The 18,593-nt window shown below is 36.3% G+C and overlaps 1 protein-coding gene across 1 annotated transcript in view; it reads left to right on the top strand.

Moving 5' to 3' along the window:
• CUNH9orf85 (chromosome unknown C9orf85 homolog) overlaps nt 1-18,169 on the top strand; it is a 52,929-nt gene extending 34,760 nt beyond the window's left edge. The window contains exons 3-4 of the mRNA XM_037061674.1: nt 17,153-17,266; nt 17,760-18,169. Of these exons, the coding sequence (XP_036917569.1) occupies nt 17,153-17,266; nt 17,760-17,901 (256 nt within the window). The 3' untranslated portion in view covers nt 17,902-18,169. The remainder of the gene's footprint in view (nt 1-17,152; nt 17,267-17,759) is intronic.
• The last annotated feature ends 424 nt before the right edge of the window (nt 18,170-18,593 follow it).

Here is an 18,593-nt window from a genome sequence, read left to right as displayed (position 1 = left end):
AAAAAACATGTAACATAAAAATCTTAAGAATGGTTGGCTGTGGGCACATGGACCCAGAGGCCACCAATTGTGTCCTGTCTTGGAGTCATTGAAGTTCTTAAGAGTCAGATGAGTTCCTGGCGATGTTGCCACTACCTGGGCAGTGTAGCTTCCCCCAGAGGCCTTTGAATGACCTCAGGAGCTGCAGTTCCACTTCACCCTGAGGCAGACGAGGTTAACCATAGAATAGCTCATCACGAGGGCAAAATCAGAGAGATGAAATGTTGTATAAATACCAAATACAGATAACAGGACATTAAAGCCTGAAGGAAGGTCTCTAAGAATAAAGAAGCCTTAGATAATGCAAAATAAATGGTGACTAATGGGAGACTAACAAACTACTAGTCAAAATGTGGTCCAAGCATATTACCTAGGAGGCTACCTTTCTGGCGCAGAGCATTGTAAATTTTAGATTACACTGAACCTGTGACACATTAGGCATTTTAGAAAGCCTAGCTTTCAAACTCCGATCCAGGATTGAGAGTCTTTAGAAAGTATAACTCATCTTTGTCCACTTTGCTTTCTCTGCATATTAAGACTTGACCAACATTGTGAAGGGATTTAAATCCATTGATGAAAGAGGCTGATGGTAGTAAAGGGACCAAGATTCTGCCATCCTGAACCTGCTTTTGGGCATGTTGATTTTAAGCTGTTTTTTAAGAAGCAAAAGGCCCAGAAAGGACCTTTGACACCCCCCACTCCCCCGCCCTTTTCTGCTCCAGATTCAGAAAAAGCAGCTCCAGGAAGGAGGTTTTATGATATTCCCCTTCTCCTAATTTGTATTAAGTATGGTAAACAAGACAACTTCAGGCAGGTGCCTGTTGGCTAGATCCCCTCCGTGTCCCATTGTTTCTGGGTCACTCAGCAAGGGTTTTCTGCCATGTGTGTTTTGTCTCCCTCAGCTCCCTGTGAATTGCCCATTCTCACTTCAGAAATCTGATAATCTGTTACCCAGCATGCTTTTCTCCTTTTCCCAAAAATGTCTTATATGCCCAGTGTTTTCCTGTGAATTCCCCCATGTGTATGTATTGTACTTGCATTTCTTCCTGTTAATCTGTCTCCTTTAATTTTGTTATTAGCCCAGCCAGAAGCACTTACAAAGTGGGTGGAAAATATATATATTTTTAGACTCACCACAGTAGTGGAACTTGTATTAAAATTTGAAATGTTTTGTTCAAGCTAATCACTTACAAATTAAATTTTTTCTTTGTTGGCATTTATGCTTATTTATATACAGCTTTCTTTGAAAAATACATGCATCTAGAGAAACAGATGTTATGTTCAGGTACAGAAATGCCTGAGCTGGTACCTAGAATCTTGTTACACCTTGTATTTTAGGTAACTAAGCAATCCTTTTCTCCTGTTAATTTAGAAGTATGGTGGGCAAATACCCAGGCTTGTGCTAAACTTGCTAGCCTGCTTCTTTTTTCTTCCTAAAGGAAAAATCACCACTACTACAGTGCTAGGAAATATTTAACATAGTCATAGTAGTAGAAGAGAATGGAGAAGCTGGTATAAAACAACAGGCCACAAATAGATTAGGATCTGAGCTTAGAATCGGTCCTGTGAGACCTCTATCAGTAGTTCTCAACAGGAAAGGGGAAGGATTAGGCTCCCCTGCCCCACCCCGCTGCCTTCATCCAGATACATTTGTAAATGTCTAGAGACATTTTTGATTGTCCTGACCAGAGGACTTGGGAGGGATGCCACTAGCATATAGTGGGTAGAGACCAGGGATGCTGCTAAACATCCTACCATACACAGGCCAGTCCCCACAGCCAAGACATAACCACGCCAACTGTCTATAGTGTTTGAGTTGAGAAACCCTGCTATGTATAAAATGGATGTTCACAAGGTCAAGCCACTGAAATGTCACGTATGTTGTAGGGGGCTAAAAACAAATACTTTTGCTCTCAACTTCTACATTTTTCTAGGCTGGGCTAATAATAAAATTAACAAAGACAGACTAACAGGAGAAAAATCAAGTTTTTAATACATGTGCATGGGGAATCCACATAGTCATGAAAATTCTAAACACAGTGAGGCAACACTGGGTGTATAAGTTTCTGGACAAAAGAGAAATGGGAGGGTATGGGACAGAGGCTTAGATTTTAGGAGTGAGAATGGGCGATTTACAGGTAGTTGAGGGAGGGGGGAACACATGGGCAGGAATATTCTTGGTAGGTAACTCAGAAACAATGGGACACAGCGGGTGGGAGGATCTAGCTAACCAGCCTGGAGTCTTCCTGACTGACGCCTGGGTGAAGATTCTTAAAGAGATTAAGCCAAGGCTCCCTTCTCAGAGCAGGTTTCTGTCGGAATCTCTCGGGCAGGAAATGGGGGGAGGGTCAACGTTTCTTTTTGAGTCTTTTGTTTTTTAATAAACAATTGAAAATCAGTATCCCAAAAAAGCAGCCTCAGGGAGGAAAAACTTTGGTCCTTTCAATATCTTAGGTTAGTGTTTTACAAACTTTTCAAGTTTGTAAAAGTTTTTATTGAAGAATTCTTGAATAAAACAAAAGATTACCCAGGAGTTCATTAAATACAACAGGCCAAAACAGAACTTTCCTGAATGGGACAAAGGGAGCCCAGACCTTAAATGCCTTAAGAAAAATGTGATTGAAAGTAGCTTTCATCCTAAAAATAATTCAAATGAAGAAAAGAAGAACTGGTGTAATAATATGCCTTGGAACCAGCATTGCCTAGGGAAGAACCAGTTTCATGACATGTGGGAGCTGCTTCATGCTTCACACACTGCTCTTCATGACATCTTTTCATTAAACAAAGCCTCTCCTGCTGAGGCCCTGGCCCTCACATCCAGCTATTCTAACCGATAATTTTTAGCTTGACTGCCTCTTGGTTTAAATTCCCACTGACTGCCCCAGGCAGCCATATCTGTTCATATTTCATTGCATTAAATAAATAAATTCTCTTCTATCGCACCTCTACTCAAATACCAAGAGTGGTCTGGAGTTTGAATAAGTTAATATTTTTAAAAAGGCTTGTTACACATAAATGTTTTAAGGGTTTCTATGGGGAAGAGTTGGGTTTTTAGCAGCAGGTAGGGAGCTTTGTCCCCAATGAACTTCTGCTTTTCTGTGTCTAGTACAATGTGTGGAGGAGTTGAGGGTGGGGACGCTTTGTGAAAAACAAAAAATACTGCTGTTTGGGAGAAGATGAGATAGAGGGTCGAGAGGGTCCTAAACAGGCCGTGCCCCACGCTATGGCTTACCTCTCTAACAATAGGCTCCCTCTTTACTTCGAGGTTGTTTTTATAGCTGAATTAGCCCAACTAAGACCTTCAAGATAATCTTTTATACATCAGCCCTGCCTGTTCTTTTTGAAGTTCCCTATCCATCCATCTACTATCTATCTGTCTGTTTTTCTGGTGGTAGTAGAAAATGCATAAAATTTACCATCTTAACCATTTTAAGAGTATATAGTTCATTCATGTTAAGTATACTCACATTGTTGTGCAACAGATCTCTAAGACTTCTTTTCACCTTGCAAGTTGAAAATGCCATACCCGTTAAACGACAACTTCCTGTTCACGCCTGCTAGCTTGTGATAACCACCATTATACTTTCCGTTGCTATGAATTTCACAACTTTAAAGATCTCATATGAATGAAGTCATGCAGTAGTTGTCTTTTTGTAACTGGTTTGTTTCACTAAGCATAATGTCTTCAAGGCTCATCCATGTTGTAGCACGTGACAGAATTCCCTTCCTTTTCTAGGATGAATGATATTTCACTGTGTGTGCGTGCACCACATTTGGTTTATCCATTCATTTGTTGGTGGACATTTGGGTTGCAGTAGTTCTGTGTTTAAGTATTTAAGGACTCTGTACATTTTCTGTAGTGATTGTACCATTCTGCCATCCCTCCCACAGTGCGTGGGATTCCAGTTTCTCCACATCCTTGCCAGCATTTGTTAATGCATTAACTTTTGAAGGAAAGAAGTACTATACTCATAAAATTCTGCTTAATAAAGAGTACCACTGCAGTCATTTTTCAAAGAAGCAAATTAATGCACAGAGAGCACCGGAGGTGTTCTTTGTCCATCAGTTGGACATTCGTTACTTGCTTTTAGGGCACACGGTAAAGACCATACAGGAATAATAAAAGGGAAGCAGGAGAGATAGATTTAGAAAATGTATAAATTAAAAATAGAAAAGTGTTTGCTATAAACAATGTTTACGCAAAACACTGAGGAAGGCACCAGAGAATGGAGGGGAAAATGATCAAGAATCCTCTATTTTCTTTAACAGACAATGGAAATGACCTCGAGCTGTCTCTGTATGTCTTTGGGGAAATTCCACATAAATTGTCATTTGTTCTTAGTTTTTCTTTTCTCTTATTACATAATCTTGATTCAGGAACATTAATCAGTGTTGTCTTTCAAAAACGACACTTTCTATTGGCTTTGAATATACTACCTAAAGGCAGAAGTGGAGCCCTCGTCATTGTTGTCGCTGCTCACCTGTGAATGAAGCCTACTTTTCAACACTAATATTGATTGTACAGCAAGCTTTGATTTTAAATAGAAATCATTAGTGTAATGGTTTTGATCTTCTCTCTTTTTTTAAACTACTTTTTAAACTACTCTTGATCAGAGGTGAATCTTTTTGTACTCTTATGAATTGTTCTAGCTTTGGCCAGGAAGCTCAGCTGGTTGGAGCATCTTCCCCAATACTCCAGAGTTGCTGGTTTGATCTCTAGTCAGGCACATACGAAAAGCAACCAGTAAACATAAGTAAGTGGAACAACGAATCAATGTTTCTCTCACTCTCTCAAAATCAATAAATAAAAATAAAAAATGTATTTAAAAAATGAACAAAACTTAAAAAAAGAATTATCCTAATCAAATTTACTATTGCAACTAGAAGACTTGGTCTGATTTTTCCACTTATTTTCAAACACATCATTTAGGGACACAGGAAAGTGAATAGTAACTTCTCAAAATTCTTGGAATTTGGGGACATTGTTTTCTTAAAAGCATTTGCTAAGTAGCATATGATGTAATTCCTTAGTATATTTTCAGAACCTTTCTATGTTAGCACAGATTACTTAGAGCCACTGGAGGAAATGTGTTATGGAATTCTGTCAATGTTAAGTTTCTTACCTGCACACCAAAGGTGGAGTGGCGCGGCTCACCGTTTACAAAAGCACTTAGTCATCACATATGTGAGACTATTACAAGTGGACCTTAATTATGATAAAGGTTAAAGTATAATAATATGACCAGGAAATGAAAGCAGTGCCAGAAAAGTTGTGGCAGAGTAAAAACAAGCCTTTTACTTCTGGTAAGGACTAGAAATATCAGTTCTTTTCCTCACTGGTATTGATTGTGTATATGTCTGGTTCTCAAACTCTTGATCTCAGGACCCTTTTACACTTAAAAAATAATTATTTAGTAAATAAGTACCAGATGCTCATTAAGTGTTAATAACTTCTTATGAGAAGTAAATTTTGAACCAAAAATATTAGTGAGACAAGTGGTGCTGTTTTACTTTACAAATCTCCGTAATGCCTTCCCAGTGGAAGTGTCACCGGAAAGAGTTTGTCCACCCAGAGCCAGCAGAGCCAGACAGTAAACACTGAGAATTGCAGTGGAGAAATATGGGTTATTTTACTGATAAATTGTACCACCCAGGAGAATGGAGAGCCAGCACTTAAAAACCTGAGCTCCCCAGTGGCAGGTAGTTTGCAGGTTATACGGGGCAAAATCACTAGACACCCCAGGCTAGGGGTTTGGTGTGATATGGGAACTAATTGGTGGAGGTGAGATGAGGGTAATGAATCACTTCGTTGGGTCTTTAGGACAGATCTGAGGTCTGTCCCAGTGTCCTTCTATCTGGTTTCAGGCAAAGTAGTCTGGGGGGGTCAATCTACCTTAGGGAGCAGGAGCTGACACAAAACTTAGGTCAAGATGTTACTGTTAGAGGGCCTGACCCTGTGATCATTGTGACCCAGGTCTGGCTGCCCTCTCCTGCAGCCCGGGGTGTTGCTGTTGATGGGGGTCAAGGCTAGATCTCTGAGGGAGAGGGAGAGAGATGATTGCTAGAACTATGATATAAAGGTTAATTTAATCATTGTCATAAGGACCCTGGGTTTCAGAAGGAAAAAGAAAGTGAACTTTAATAGCCTTTTCCTCATAATTGTAGTGATTCATCCTTGATACTATACCAAATATCAACAAATGGCAATTTCCTACAATGTGGAATCTGAAATACGTCGGCGAACACTAGGTGCTGTTAAATTGCTGTCTTGTGCTTTGAATAGATCCTTCTCTTATGGATGATTTTGTAACATAATGCATTTGCTCATTTGGAAAATACTAGTTCACTAAGTTATACAGACCTTCCAGATGTTGATATGTTTTGTTATACTATATAACAAATCATGTAAATATGACAATCTTGTCATTGAAAGGTATACGGATTTTTTATTTTTGTTTTTTCACTGACTTTGTATAAGTGCCATTGCCTTTGTTCATGCCTAAGTGCCAGCACTTTTAGTGTCTGTTATAAGAATGAGCCCTGGCTGGTGTAGCTCAGTGGATTGAGTGCGGGCCTGCGAACCAGACAATCGCAGTTCGATTCCCAGTCAGGGCTCATGCCTGGGTTGCAGGCCAGTTCCCAGTGGGGGACACATGAGAGGCAACCATATATTGATATCTCTCTCCCTCTTTCCTTCTAAAGAATAAAAAAAAAAAAGAACGAGACTCACAGAAGTTAAAGTAGCTTCAAAGGTCGTGTTGCAAGGACCCGTCCCGGCGGGGCTAGAGTCTGGGTCCCTGTCTCCCAGCTCAGTGCCTCTTTCAAAGTAGTACTTTCTAGTATTTACAGAGGTCCATTGAAAATTTTATCTCTGATTTTCATCCTAAAATATAGAGTGAAAAAATGTTAACATTCAATTAGTTTTTATTTTGTGTTTTGTAGAAAGGTAAATATTTTTTATTTTTAAAAAGTATATTACTGTTCTTCTTTGTTAGTGAACATGGTTTATATCTGACCACAGCTTGCACTAATTTAATTAGTTGTGGTATATGAATGGTCCGGATTATTTGGTTATTCCTAGAAATTTATATTCTATGGAGAAATGAAAGAAGGAAAACCAATATTACTTTAACATTTGAAGTCCTCTTAGTTAGCAATGTACTCACAAAATTTTTAAAATACAGCCGTTTTCAAGGGCAAATGTACATTTAGGTGACTAAAGTTTTTCCTTATGCTTTGTACTTTGTAAGAAAAAAATACTCAGGAGTGATAAATGATTTCCAGTTATTTTAAAGATGTTTTAGTGTATTTCACAAGTTTTATGATAACTTGGAATGCATATCTCTTATCATTAAATGATATCTAAACCCCTGTAGGCTTAAGGTCAAGATTTTATGTGGCTTAAACAAAATCCAGAAACTCAGTTACTTTCAGACTTTATCTCACTCTTCACCCGGGGAGGGTGTAAAGCCAGGATTGAGAGTTTGAAAGAGAGGACTCAAAGGTGTCACTTCCGTGACAGAGAAACTTGAAGGTTATAAACATCTAAAAATTGATGTCGTTTACATTTTCACACATATGTCTTACATTTATAAGGAAGAAACATGTCATTCAAAAAAATGTGTGTATCTCCTTAAAAAAAATAGGTATTTAAATTCACAAAGGTACTAGCCTAATACACCCTAACTGGTTTCCAGAAGGAATTTAAATTTGAAAAGAGAATAATCTCTCTCTCAGCAGGAGAATTCCTCCTCCAAACTGGCCATTCCAATCCTAACCGGCAGTGGGACTTTGATCTGGTCAAGGGTTTTCAAGTGCTAGTGTGCATAAGAGTGTCTTGAAGAGTTGTTTAACTGGCACATTCTTGGGACCCATCCCCGAGACTCTGATTATGTAAATAATGGGCGTAGCCATTAATCTGCATTTTAATAAGCTCTGCAGGTGACTGGGCCAGTGTTTAGTGTTTTGAAGAGTTGTGCTAGAGAGCGTAGAATCTGTGATCTTTTGACTTCAGATTCCAAAACCGGAGGTCCCATTTGTAAAGCCTATTTTACATGTAAATTTTAACATTGACAGTTCTGTAAATAGTTTTATCCCTTAATTAGCATTTTGAATACCTAAAGATTGATTCGCACCAGGGGGAAACAAATGAAAACATTCTAATTTTCATGAAGCCTCAGATAAACCTAACCAAGATAGACTTTCTTTAAAATTTTTTAAGAAGTTTTAAATGCTAAAGCAAAACAAACACCGAAGATTTTTCTAATCCAAACTTGCTTTTCCTCAAATTGGACTACTGATTGTTCATCCATTCATCAGTTAATGTACATTTAGGGTTTGGTTAATTTTTAGTGACTGTGGAGTCAGACGTGCTGCCTTAGTGCCGCGGGTCACTGATTTTTACTGATTATGAATTAGATTCCCATAACAGTTTTGACACATTTTGCGTGAACGTGTATTTTCAGTGATATTGCTGAGTTGTATGTGAAGGGTATGTTTATAAGAAACTGTCAAACTTATTTCCAGAGTGGCGTACCCTTTACATTCTCACCAGAAGTTTATGAGAGTTCCAGGTAATTTAGCCATAAATTATATCTCATTGTGATTTAAATTTGCATACCTCTGATGACCAGTAATGCTAAACATCTTTTCATGTGCTCATTTTGTATCCCTGTTTCTTCTTTGAGGAAACTTCTGTTCATAGCTTTAGTTCATGTTTTTATTGAGTTGTTTTGTTTACTTGTTACTGACTTTTGAAAGTTTTTTATATTCTGGGTATATAAATCTTATATGTGTTTTGCAGCTATTTTCTGCTTTTATATTTGGGTATGACTCATTTCCTGTTAATTCTGTGGCTCCCTAATTGCTGGTGCATCATTTGTTGAAGAAAAAAAAACAATCCTTTCTTCATTGGATTCCCTTTGTGCTGTGTTGGAAATTAATTGACATAGGTAGGGGTTTATTTGGGGGTTCCATTCTGTGTCATTGATCTGTGTGTCTGTCCTTTCACCAATACCCCACTACCCTGATTAAATCTAGGCAGGAGAATTCCCAGCCTTGTTTTTTTTTTTGAAAATTGTGTTGGCTGTTATAATTTCTTTGCTTTTTTCTCATAACTTTTAGACTCAGCGTGTCAAGTTTTACAGAAAATTATTGGTCATCACTATGACATAGAAATACAGTTTAGCCCTTGCTGGCTGGTGTGATTTAGTGGATTGAATGTTGGCCTGCGATCCAAAGGGTAGCTGGTTTGATTGCCCATCAGGGCACACGCCTGGGGTGCAGGCAAGGTCCCTGGTTCGGGGTGACCTAGAGGCAACCACACATGGATGTTTTGTACCTTCTCTTTTGCCTTCCTTTCTCCTCTCTCTAAACATAAATAAATAAAATCTTAATTAGAAAAAAAGAAATAGTATATTTTTGTTGACTGACCCTATATATTGTGACTTTAATAAACTTACTTTTTATATCTAATACTTTTTAAAATAGATACTTGGGGATTTTCTGCATGAAGACAGTTTTATTTCTTGCTTTCCAATCTGTATGACTTACTTCTTTTGACTTTATGTGCTGCCTAGGAATAATGAGGGCAGATACTCTTGTCTTATTCCTGATTTTATGGGTAAGGTTTTTAGTCTTTTATCATTAAGTCTATTGGTTGTAGCTTCTTTGTAGATACATTTTATCAGGTTGAAGTTTTCTTTTTCTTTTATTTTAAAGATTTTTATTTATTCATTTTAGAGAGAGGAGAAGGGAAGGAGAAAGAAAGGGACAGAAACATCAGTGTGCAAGAGATGCATCAGTTGGTTGCCTCCTGCGTGCCCCAAACTGGGGACCGGACAGAAACCCAGGCATGTGCTCCGGCCAGGAGCCCTGGCCAGGAACCAAAAGAGTGACCTCTGGGTTCTCAGGATGGCATTCAACCCACTGAAGTTTGCCAAGGCTTTTTATTATGAATGGACATTGTCAAATGATTTTTCTGCATCTATTGAGATTATCATATGTTTTTTCTTCTTTAGAACATTGATTTGTTCAGTTACATTTATTTATGTTAATACCAAATTAGTCTTGCAGGCCTTTGGATAAACTCTAGTGGGTCATGATATGTATTCTCATAATATATTGATAGATTTGACTTGTCATAGATATCTACATCTATGTGTATTAGAAATTATAGTCTATAAATTTGTCTTTGTTTTGTCTTGATATTAGGGCCTCATCAAATGAATTGAGAACTGCTTCTTCCTGTTTTGTTTTTTGAAGGGTTTGTGTAAAATGAGTAATACTGATATTTCTTAAATGTTTGGTAGTATACACCAATGAAGACATTTGGGCCTGGAGTTTTATTTGTTGGAGAGTTTAGTTTTTAACTATGATTAAATTTTCCTTTAATGGATAGAGGAAACTTTAATTATTTCTTCTTAATAAAGTACTTCATAGGTTTTTGTCTATTTTAATGATGATGTTGGATACATGGGTGTAGAGTTGTTAGTAAAATTTTATTATTATTCTTTTAATATTTGTTAGGTCTGCAGTGCTGTCCCCTCTTTAATTCCTGATATTGGTAATTTGTGCCCTCTCTTTTTTTTGTCCTGATCAGTCTGATTATGTGTTTATGAATTATATTAATCTTTTCAAAAGAACCTGGTTTGGGTGTTTCTGATTTTTTCAATTTCACAGGTATCAGTTCATATCAATATTTCTTTTTATTTGCTTTGAGATTAATTTGTTTATCTTTTTCTACTTTCTTAAGGTGAAAGTATAGAAAGTTTTTCCGGTTTAATATAAACATATAATTATATATATTTCCCAAGAACATTTTTAGCTCTATTTCACAAATGTTGATAATATATTTTCATTGCCATTCAATGAAAATATTTTCTAATTTCTCTGTGACTTCTTCTTTGACCTGTAGATTCTTTAGAAGTAGTCTCTTTAATTTATAGATATTTGGACATTTTCCCTATATTTTTTCTGTTACTGATTTCTAGTTAATTTCATTGTGGTAAGAGAACACACATATAACTTTACAGGTTGTTTTTTTCTTTAATTTATTGAGGTTGGTTTTATGGCTCGGATATGGTCTATCTTGAAGAATGTTTCATGTGTACTTGAAAATATATTGCTATTCTTGGGTGTGGAGGGTTCTGTGAATGTCAGTTAGTTAATAGTTTTCTATCAACCAGGTGTTCTATATCTTTACTGATTTTTTTTTTTTTGTCTCTTTGTCCCTTTTGTTACAGAGAAAGAAGTATTGAAGTCCCTAGTTGTAATTGTGGATTTGTGTATTTCTCTTTTTACTTCAATAATTTTCCCTCATTTGTTTTAACACCATTTTTGGTGCATAAATATTTAGGATTATTGTGTGGTTTGGGGGAACTGATCCTTTATTGTCATGTTAATTTAACTTATTTTAATTAGTGTTTGCATGTTTTTTTTCTTGTTGTACTTTATTTGTATTTAAAGTATATTTCTTATACTTTTTATCTTTCACTTTGTTTTTCCCATTCCTAACATTTCCATTTGACTGTTTTAAAAGTTTGACTAAGAGTTCATTCACATGCCGCACAGCTCATCTGTCCGAAGTGCACAACTCAGCGGCCGGTCGGGCGGCACAGAGCGGTGCAGCAGTCCCAACAATCAACTTTTGAAACTTTTCATTATCTCAGAAAGAAACCCATACTTGTAGCCATCAATCTCCATTTTTCTCCAAACATATCCCCACCCCTTGCTTTTTGTCTCTGTAGATTTACTGGTTTTGGGTATTTCATATAAACAGTATCATATAATAGATATTCTTTGTGACTGGCTTTATTTCAGAATAATTTTTTTAAGCAAACTGTAACATGTATCTATACTTAATTTGTTTTTTATCACTAAATAATAATGTCTCATATAGCTGTACATCTTATTTACCCATTCATCAATTTTACGGACATTCGGATTGTTCCCACTTTTTTGGCTATTCCAAATAATGCTGTTATGAACATTTCATGTACAAATATTTGTGTGCATAATTATACATTTTCAATTCTCTTGGGTGTATTTTAAAAGTGAGGTTCCTGAGTTATTTGATAACTATATTTAACCTTTTGAGGAACTGTCAAACTATTTTCAAAAGTATATACCTCCCTGACTGGTGTGACTCAGTGGAGTGGGTATCATTCTGCAAACAGAAAGGCTGCCAGTTCAATTCCTGGTCAGGGCACATGCCTGGGTACAGATCAGGACCCCTGTTAGGGGGATGTTGGCAACTGTTGCATGGTCTTCTGGCACAGCAGTGTTTCTCCTCTTTCTCTCTCCTTTTCCCTCCCTCTAAAAAATAGATAGATGAAACCTTTTTTAAAAAAATGGAAGAAGCGTTATTTAAAGACGTGACCATGCCTTTTTCTTCCCACCAGTACAGGGATTGCAGTTTCTCTACATCCTTACCAACACTTGGTATTGCCCATCTTTTTGTTAATAATCATCTTAGTGGGTGTGAGGTGGTAGGTATCTCACTGTGACTTTGATTTGCATTTCCCTGACGGCTGTTGATGTTGAACATCTTTTCACGTATGTATTGGCCATTTAGATGCCTTTTTTTGCAAAATGTGTATTCAGGTGTTTCATTTATTTATTTATTTTAAAGATTTCATTTATTTATTTTTAGAGAGAGGGGAGAGAGGAAGAAAGAGAGGGAGAGAAACGTCAATTGGTAGCCTCTTGCACGCTCCCAACTAGGGGTCCCAGCCTACAACTTGGGCATATGCCCTGATGGAATAGAACAAGTGACCTTTCATTTTGTGGGCCCACGCTCAATCCACTGAGCCGCAGCAGACAGGGCTATGGTGTTTATTTTTAATTGAGTTATTTGTCTTTATTATGGAGTTACGAGTTCTTTATATATTCTAGATGCAAGTCCCTTATCAGATATGTTTTGCAAATGTTTACACCCATTCATCAGGGTATTCTTTTTACCTTCTTGATAATATTCTTTGATGCACAAAAGCTTTACATTTTTTATATTGAGGTATAATTGACATGTTACATAATATTAGTTTCAGGTGTACAATGTAATTATTGATACATGTACACATTGTGAAATGATCATCATAATATGTCCATTTGACATCCATCAACATACATGGTTGCAAAAATTTTTCTTGTTATGAGAACTTTTAAGATTTACTCTCTAGTAACTTTCAGATATGCAGTATAGCATTATTAACTATTGTCTCTGTGCTGTACATTACATTCCCATGACTTATATATTTAATAACTGGAGGATTGTACCCTTTTATCCCGTTCACCTATTTCACTGACATTTCACCTCTTGCCTATGGCCACCATCATTCTGCTCTCTGTCCATACGCTAGGTTTGTTTGTGTGTTTGTTTTTATTTTTAGCTTCCACATATGAATAAGATCATGCAGTATATGTCTTTCTCTAGCTGACTTTTACTTCACTTGCCATAATGTTCTTATGGTCCTTGGATGTATTCACAAATGGCAAGATTTCCTTAATTTTTATGGAAGTATAATATTTACTTGTACATATATACCACATTTCTTTGTCCATCAGTGGACACTTAGGTTGTTTTCATTTCTTGGCTTTTATAAATAATACTGCAATAAATATGAGGGTGTATATGTCTTTCTGAGTTTATGTTTTTATTTTCTTCAGATAAACACCCAGGAGTGGGTTGCTGGATCATATGGTAGTTCTGTTTTTTAATTTTTTTGAGGAACCTCCATACCATTTTTCATAGCAGCTGTATCAATTTTCATTTCCGCCAATAGTGCACAAGGGTTCCCTTTTTCTTATACCCTTTCCACACTTGTTATTTCTAGTCTTTTTGATAATAGCTTTTTGAAGGAGTATCTCATTGTAGTTTTGATTTGCATTCCCCTAATGATTAGTGATATTAAACATCTTTTCATATACCTGTTGACCATCTGTTTATCTTTTTGGAAAAATTCCTATTCAGATTCTCTGCCCATTTTTTAATCAATTTTTTTATTAAGTTCTAGAGTCCTCTATGTATTTAGGGTATTAACCCCTTACAAGTATATGTTTTTCCAATATTTTCCCCATTATTTTGTCGATAATTTCCTTTGCAGAGCATTTTAGTTTAATGCAGTCCCACTTATTTTTTCTTTTGCCTTTGCTTGTGGTGTCAAATCCAAAAATGAATCACCAAAACTGATGTTTAGGAGCGTACAGCTTGTTTTCTTTTAGGAGTTTTATGGTTTCAGGTCTTGCATTCAAGACGTTAATCCAGCCCTGGCTGTTGTAGCTCAGTGGATTGAGCGCGGGCCTGCGAACCAGAGGATCGCGGTTCGATTCCCCATCAGGGCGCATGCTGGGTTGCAGGCCGGTTCCCTGCAGGCCAACTCCAAGCAGGGGACACACAAAAGGCAACCATACATTGATGTTTCTCTCTCTCTCTCCTTCCCCTCTAAAGATAAATAAATAAATAAATAAAATCTTTTAAAAAAAGACATTAATCCATTTTTAGTTAATTTTTGTGTATGGTATTCAGTTGTGGTCCAATTTCCCTCCTTTGCATGTGGCTGTCCAGTTTTCCCAGCACTTATGGAAGCTACTGTTTATTTATTTTTGGCTTCTTTATGATAAACTAATTGACCATACATGTGCAGATTTATTTCTGGGCTCTCTCTTCTTTTTAATTGACCTATATGTCTGTTTTTATGCCAATATTGTACTATTATGATTACTACAGCTTTGTAATATAGTTTGAAATCAGGGAGCAGTGTACCTCCAACTTTGTTTTTCTTTCCTCAATATTGCTTTGGCTACATGGCGTCTTTAGCCATTACATACAAATTTTAGGATTGTTTGTTTTATTTTGGGGGAAAATACCATCAAAATTTAAATAGGGATTGCAGTGTATCTGTATATTGCTTTAGGTATTGTGGTATGGGCATTTTAACAATATTATATACATATATATGGTATATTCTATCCTAAAGCAACAGAATATATATTCTCAAGTGTACATGGAATACTGTTTGGGATAAATCACATGTTAGACCTCAGAACAAGTGGTAAAAAATTAAGAATAAAATCATATTAGGCATTTTTTGCAACCACAATGGTGTGAAACTAGAAATCAGTTACAAGAAGAAAACTGGATAATTCACTAATTTGTGGAGAATAAGCCACATGCTGAATAACCAATGGATCAAAGAAGAAATCACGAGAGAAAAAAGAAAACCCTGAGAAAAATGAAAATGTAAATGCAACATACCAAAAGTTATGGGATGCAACAGAAACTGTTCTAAGAGAGTTCACAGCAACAACTGCTTATATCAAGAAACAAGAAAAATCTTAAACAATCCAACTTTATATCTCAAGAAACTAGAGAAAGAAGAACATGCCCTGGCTGGTGTGGCGCAGTGGATTGAGTGTGGGCTGCGAATCAGGGGGTTGCTGGTTCAATTCCCAGTCAGGGCACATGCCTGGGTTGCAGGCCAGGTCCCCAGTGGGGGCCATGTGGGAGGCAGCTGCACGCTGATGTTTCTCTCCCTCTCTTTCTCCTTTCCTTCTCTCCTCTCCAAAAAAGTAAATAAATAAAATCTTTTAAAAATCTAACCTTAAAAAAAAAGCAAAGTATTCAATTCAGAGAAAGAAGGAATTAACATAGATCAGAGCAGAAATAAGTTAAATAGAAACTGAAAAGACAACAGAAAACATTAATAAGAGCTGGTTACTTAAAAACATAAACAAAATTTGCCCTGGCCAGGTGGCCCCATTTGTTGGAGCATCATCATGATACTAAAGTTTTTAAAATAAATCTTTAAAAAACATAAACAAAAGTGACAAATCTTTAACTAGAAAAAAAGAGGGGAATCAAATAAATAAAGTAAGAAATAAATGTCACCACTGATACCACAGGAAATACAAAGAATCACAGGAGACTACTCTGAACAAAAGCACACCAAGAAATTTGACAGCCTGGAAGAAGTGAGTCACTTCCTAGAATCATGCAACCAATTGAGGCTGAATCATTAAGAAGCAGAAAATCCGAATAAATTGATTACTAGTAAGGAGACTGGATCAATAATCAAAAACTCCCCACAAAGAAAAGTACAGTGTCAGACAGCTCCACTGGTGAATTCTACCAGACATTCAAAGAATTAATCCAACCCTTCTCACCTCTTCCGAAAAATAGAAGAGGAGGGAACACTTCCAAGCCCACTTTACAAGGCTGCATCACTGACACTAAAACTAGACGAGGATGCCAAAAGAAAAGAAATTTGTAGGCCAGTATTCCTGATTAGTATAGGTGCAAAAATCCTCAGCCAAATATTAGCAAACTGAATTCAACAGTACATTAAAAAGGTCATATACCATAATCTGGTGCAATTTATGCCTGGAATGTGAGGGTAGCTCATCATCTACAAATCAGCAATGTGATATGACACATTTATAGAATAAAAGATAAAAATCATATGTTCATCTTACTAATACATGCAGATAAAGTGCTTCACAAAATCCAACATCTATTTATGATAAAAATTCGCAACAAAGTGGATATAGAGAGAAAGCACCTCGATGTAATAAATGTCCCCTGTGACAAGCCCAAAGCTGATATCATATTCAATAGTGGAAGGCTGAAAGCTTTTTCTGTAAGATCAGAGCAAGACAAGGATGCCTGCTTTCACCACTTTCATTCAATATAGTATTGTAAGTTCTAACCAGAGTGATTAGGCAGGAAAAGAAATAAATGGCCTCCACGTTGGAAAGGAGGAAGTAAAACTGTCTCTGTGCAGATGACTTTTTTTAAGGCTGTAAGGAAGTAGATATGAGGTATGGGGAGGGGGAAAGCAGAAAACTGTACTTGAACAACAATAAAATTCAAAAGTATTTAATTAAAAAAGTAGATAAATCTCAAGTACTATTGTTATTTTGCATCTGTGAGCTGTTATCTAGAAATGCTGTATAATGAATCTAAAGTACCATAAGATAAATATCTAACTGAGATTGAAATCTAGGAGTTTTATTTTTAGGCTTTTTACCTATATATTTAGCTGTACTTCCTCATTTTATCAAATAAGTCTTAGATAATTAACATAAATTAATGTTTGATTTAATTTTCCACTTTTAGTGTTAAATGTTTACAAAAGACAGTGAAGGATTCTTATCACATAATGTGTAGACCATGTGCCTGTGAACTTGAAGTTTGTGCAAAATGTGGGAAAAAAGAAGACATTGTTATTCCGTGAGTATTTCCTTTATGTTTGGGTTTTACTCTTTCAGTAATTGATAAGTGAATTTTATTTAAGGAAGTGTTCAGTAGCTCTGAGAGTCTTAAGGTGCAGTATATCACACTAATGTAGACTTTTTCTATCATACAGGAAACAGACTTAATTTATCATTACAGTAAAAGTAAAAGTTCGTGTTTTTAGAAAATGGAAATATTTACCCATGAAGTTCATATTTACTACTTATTACAGAAGAGTTCCTTATTAGGAAACTACATTCCTTTAATGGACATTATGCATTAATTTATTTGAGCATATTTTATTAAACAGAATTATAATTCATTGGATCTTGAGTTAAATTAGTCTTCAAGGATCTTTCTCTCTATACTTATTTCATTAGGCTTCTGTTAATCAGGAAATGTAGTGTGAAGTGGTTTTTTTTTTTTCAGTATACACAGTTAAATAGTAAAAGTCTGAGAAATAAAGAGATTTTTTTCCTTCCACTTTTAGGTTTAATAAAGAACCAGAAAAGACAGAAAACATAGAAAATAATCCACCTTCCAGCCGTAGAAGGAGCTGTAGAAGAAATGAAGAAACTGATGATTTAGATTTTGATATTGATTTAGATGACTCAGAAGAAGATGACAATTAAATAACTTGATTTATTAAAAATGTGAAAACATGAAATTCCGAACATTTTGACTTTAAGGATTTTACAAAAAATACTGTGAAATTCTAATGAAGAATTTGGAATAACCTATAGACATGGCCACATTTGTACATGGACAGTGTAAATTGTATATGATATATGAATAATTACAAAACTTTAATTCAGAGTTTTCTTACAATAAATTTTTAAGTAACATATGCCAAAATGAGTATTGGGGTATCAAATTCAGTTTATGGGAAGGAAAATATACTACCTACCTGGCTGGTGTAGCTCAGTGGATTGAGCGCGGACCTGCGAACCACAGGATCGAGGTTCGATTCCCAGTCAGGGCACATGCCTGGGTTGCAGGCCAGTTCCCGGTTCCTGGCCGGGGACACACGAGAGGCAACCATACATTGATATTTCTCTCTCTCTCTCTCTCTCTCTCTCTCTCTCTCTCCTTCCCTTCCCCTCTAAGATAAATAAATAAAAATATTTTAAAAAAAAAGAAAATATACTACCTAATATCAAAGTAAACAAGATTCGGAATTGATGGTGATATAAGAACTGTCTCGTGGAAAAATCAGATGAAATTATCACTGCTGGCTTCAAAACTGGTCCTCAGTATATACCTTTTGATAAATTGATATCAAGTAAATAACCCATGTAACCAAAGCTCCCTTACTTAATGTTTG

Source organism: Sturnira hondurensis, unplaced genomic scaffold, assembly GCF_014824575.4.
Source record: "Sturnira hondurensis isolate 20B ecotype Veracruz unplaced genomic scaffold, ASM1482457v3 Scaffold0013515, whole genome shotgun sequence".
NCBI lineage: Eukaryota > Metazoa > Chordata > Mammalia > Chiroptera > Phyllostomidae > Sturnira > Sturnira hondurensis.
The sequence above is the reverse complement of the archived record's forward strand: the minus strand, read 5'-3'. Positions and strand labels throughout refer to the sequence as shown.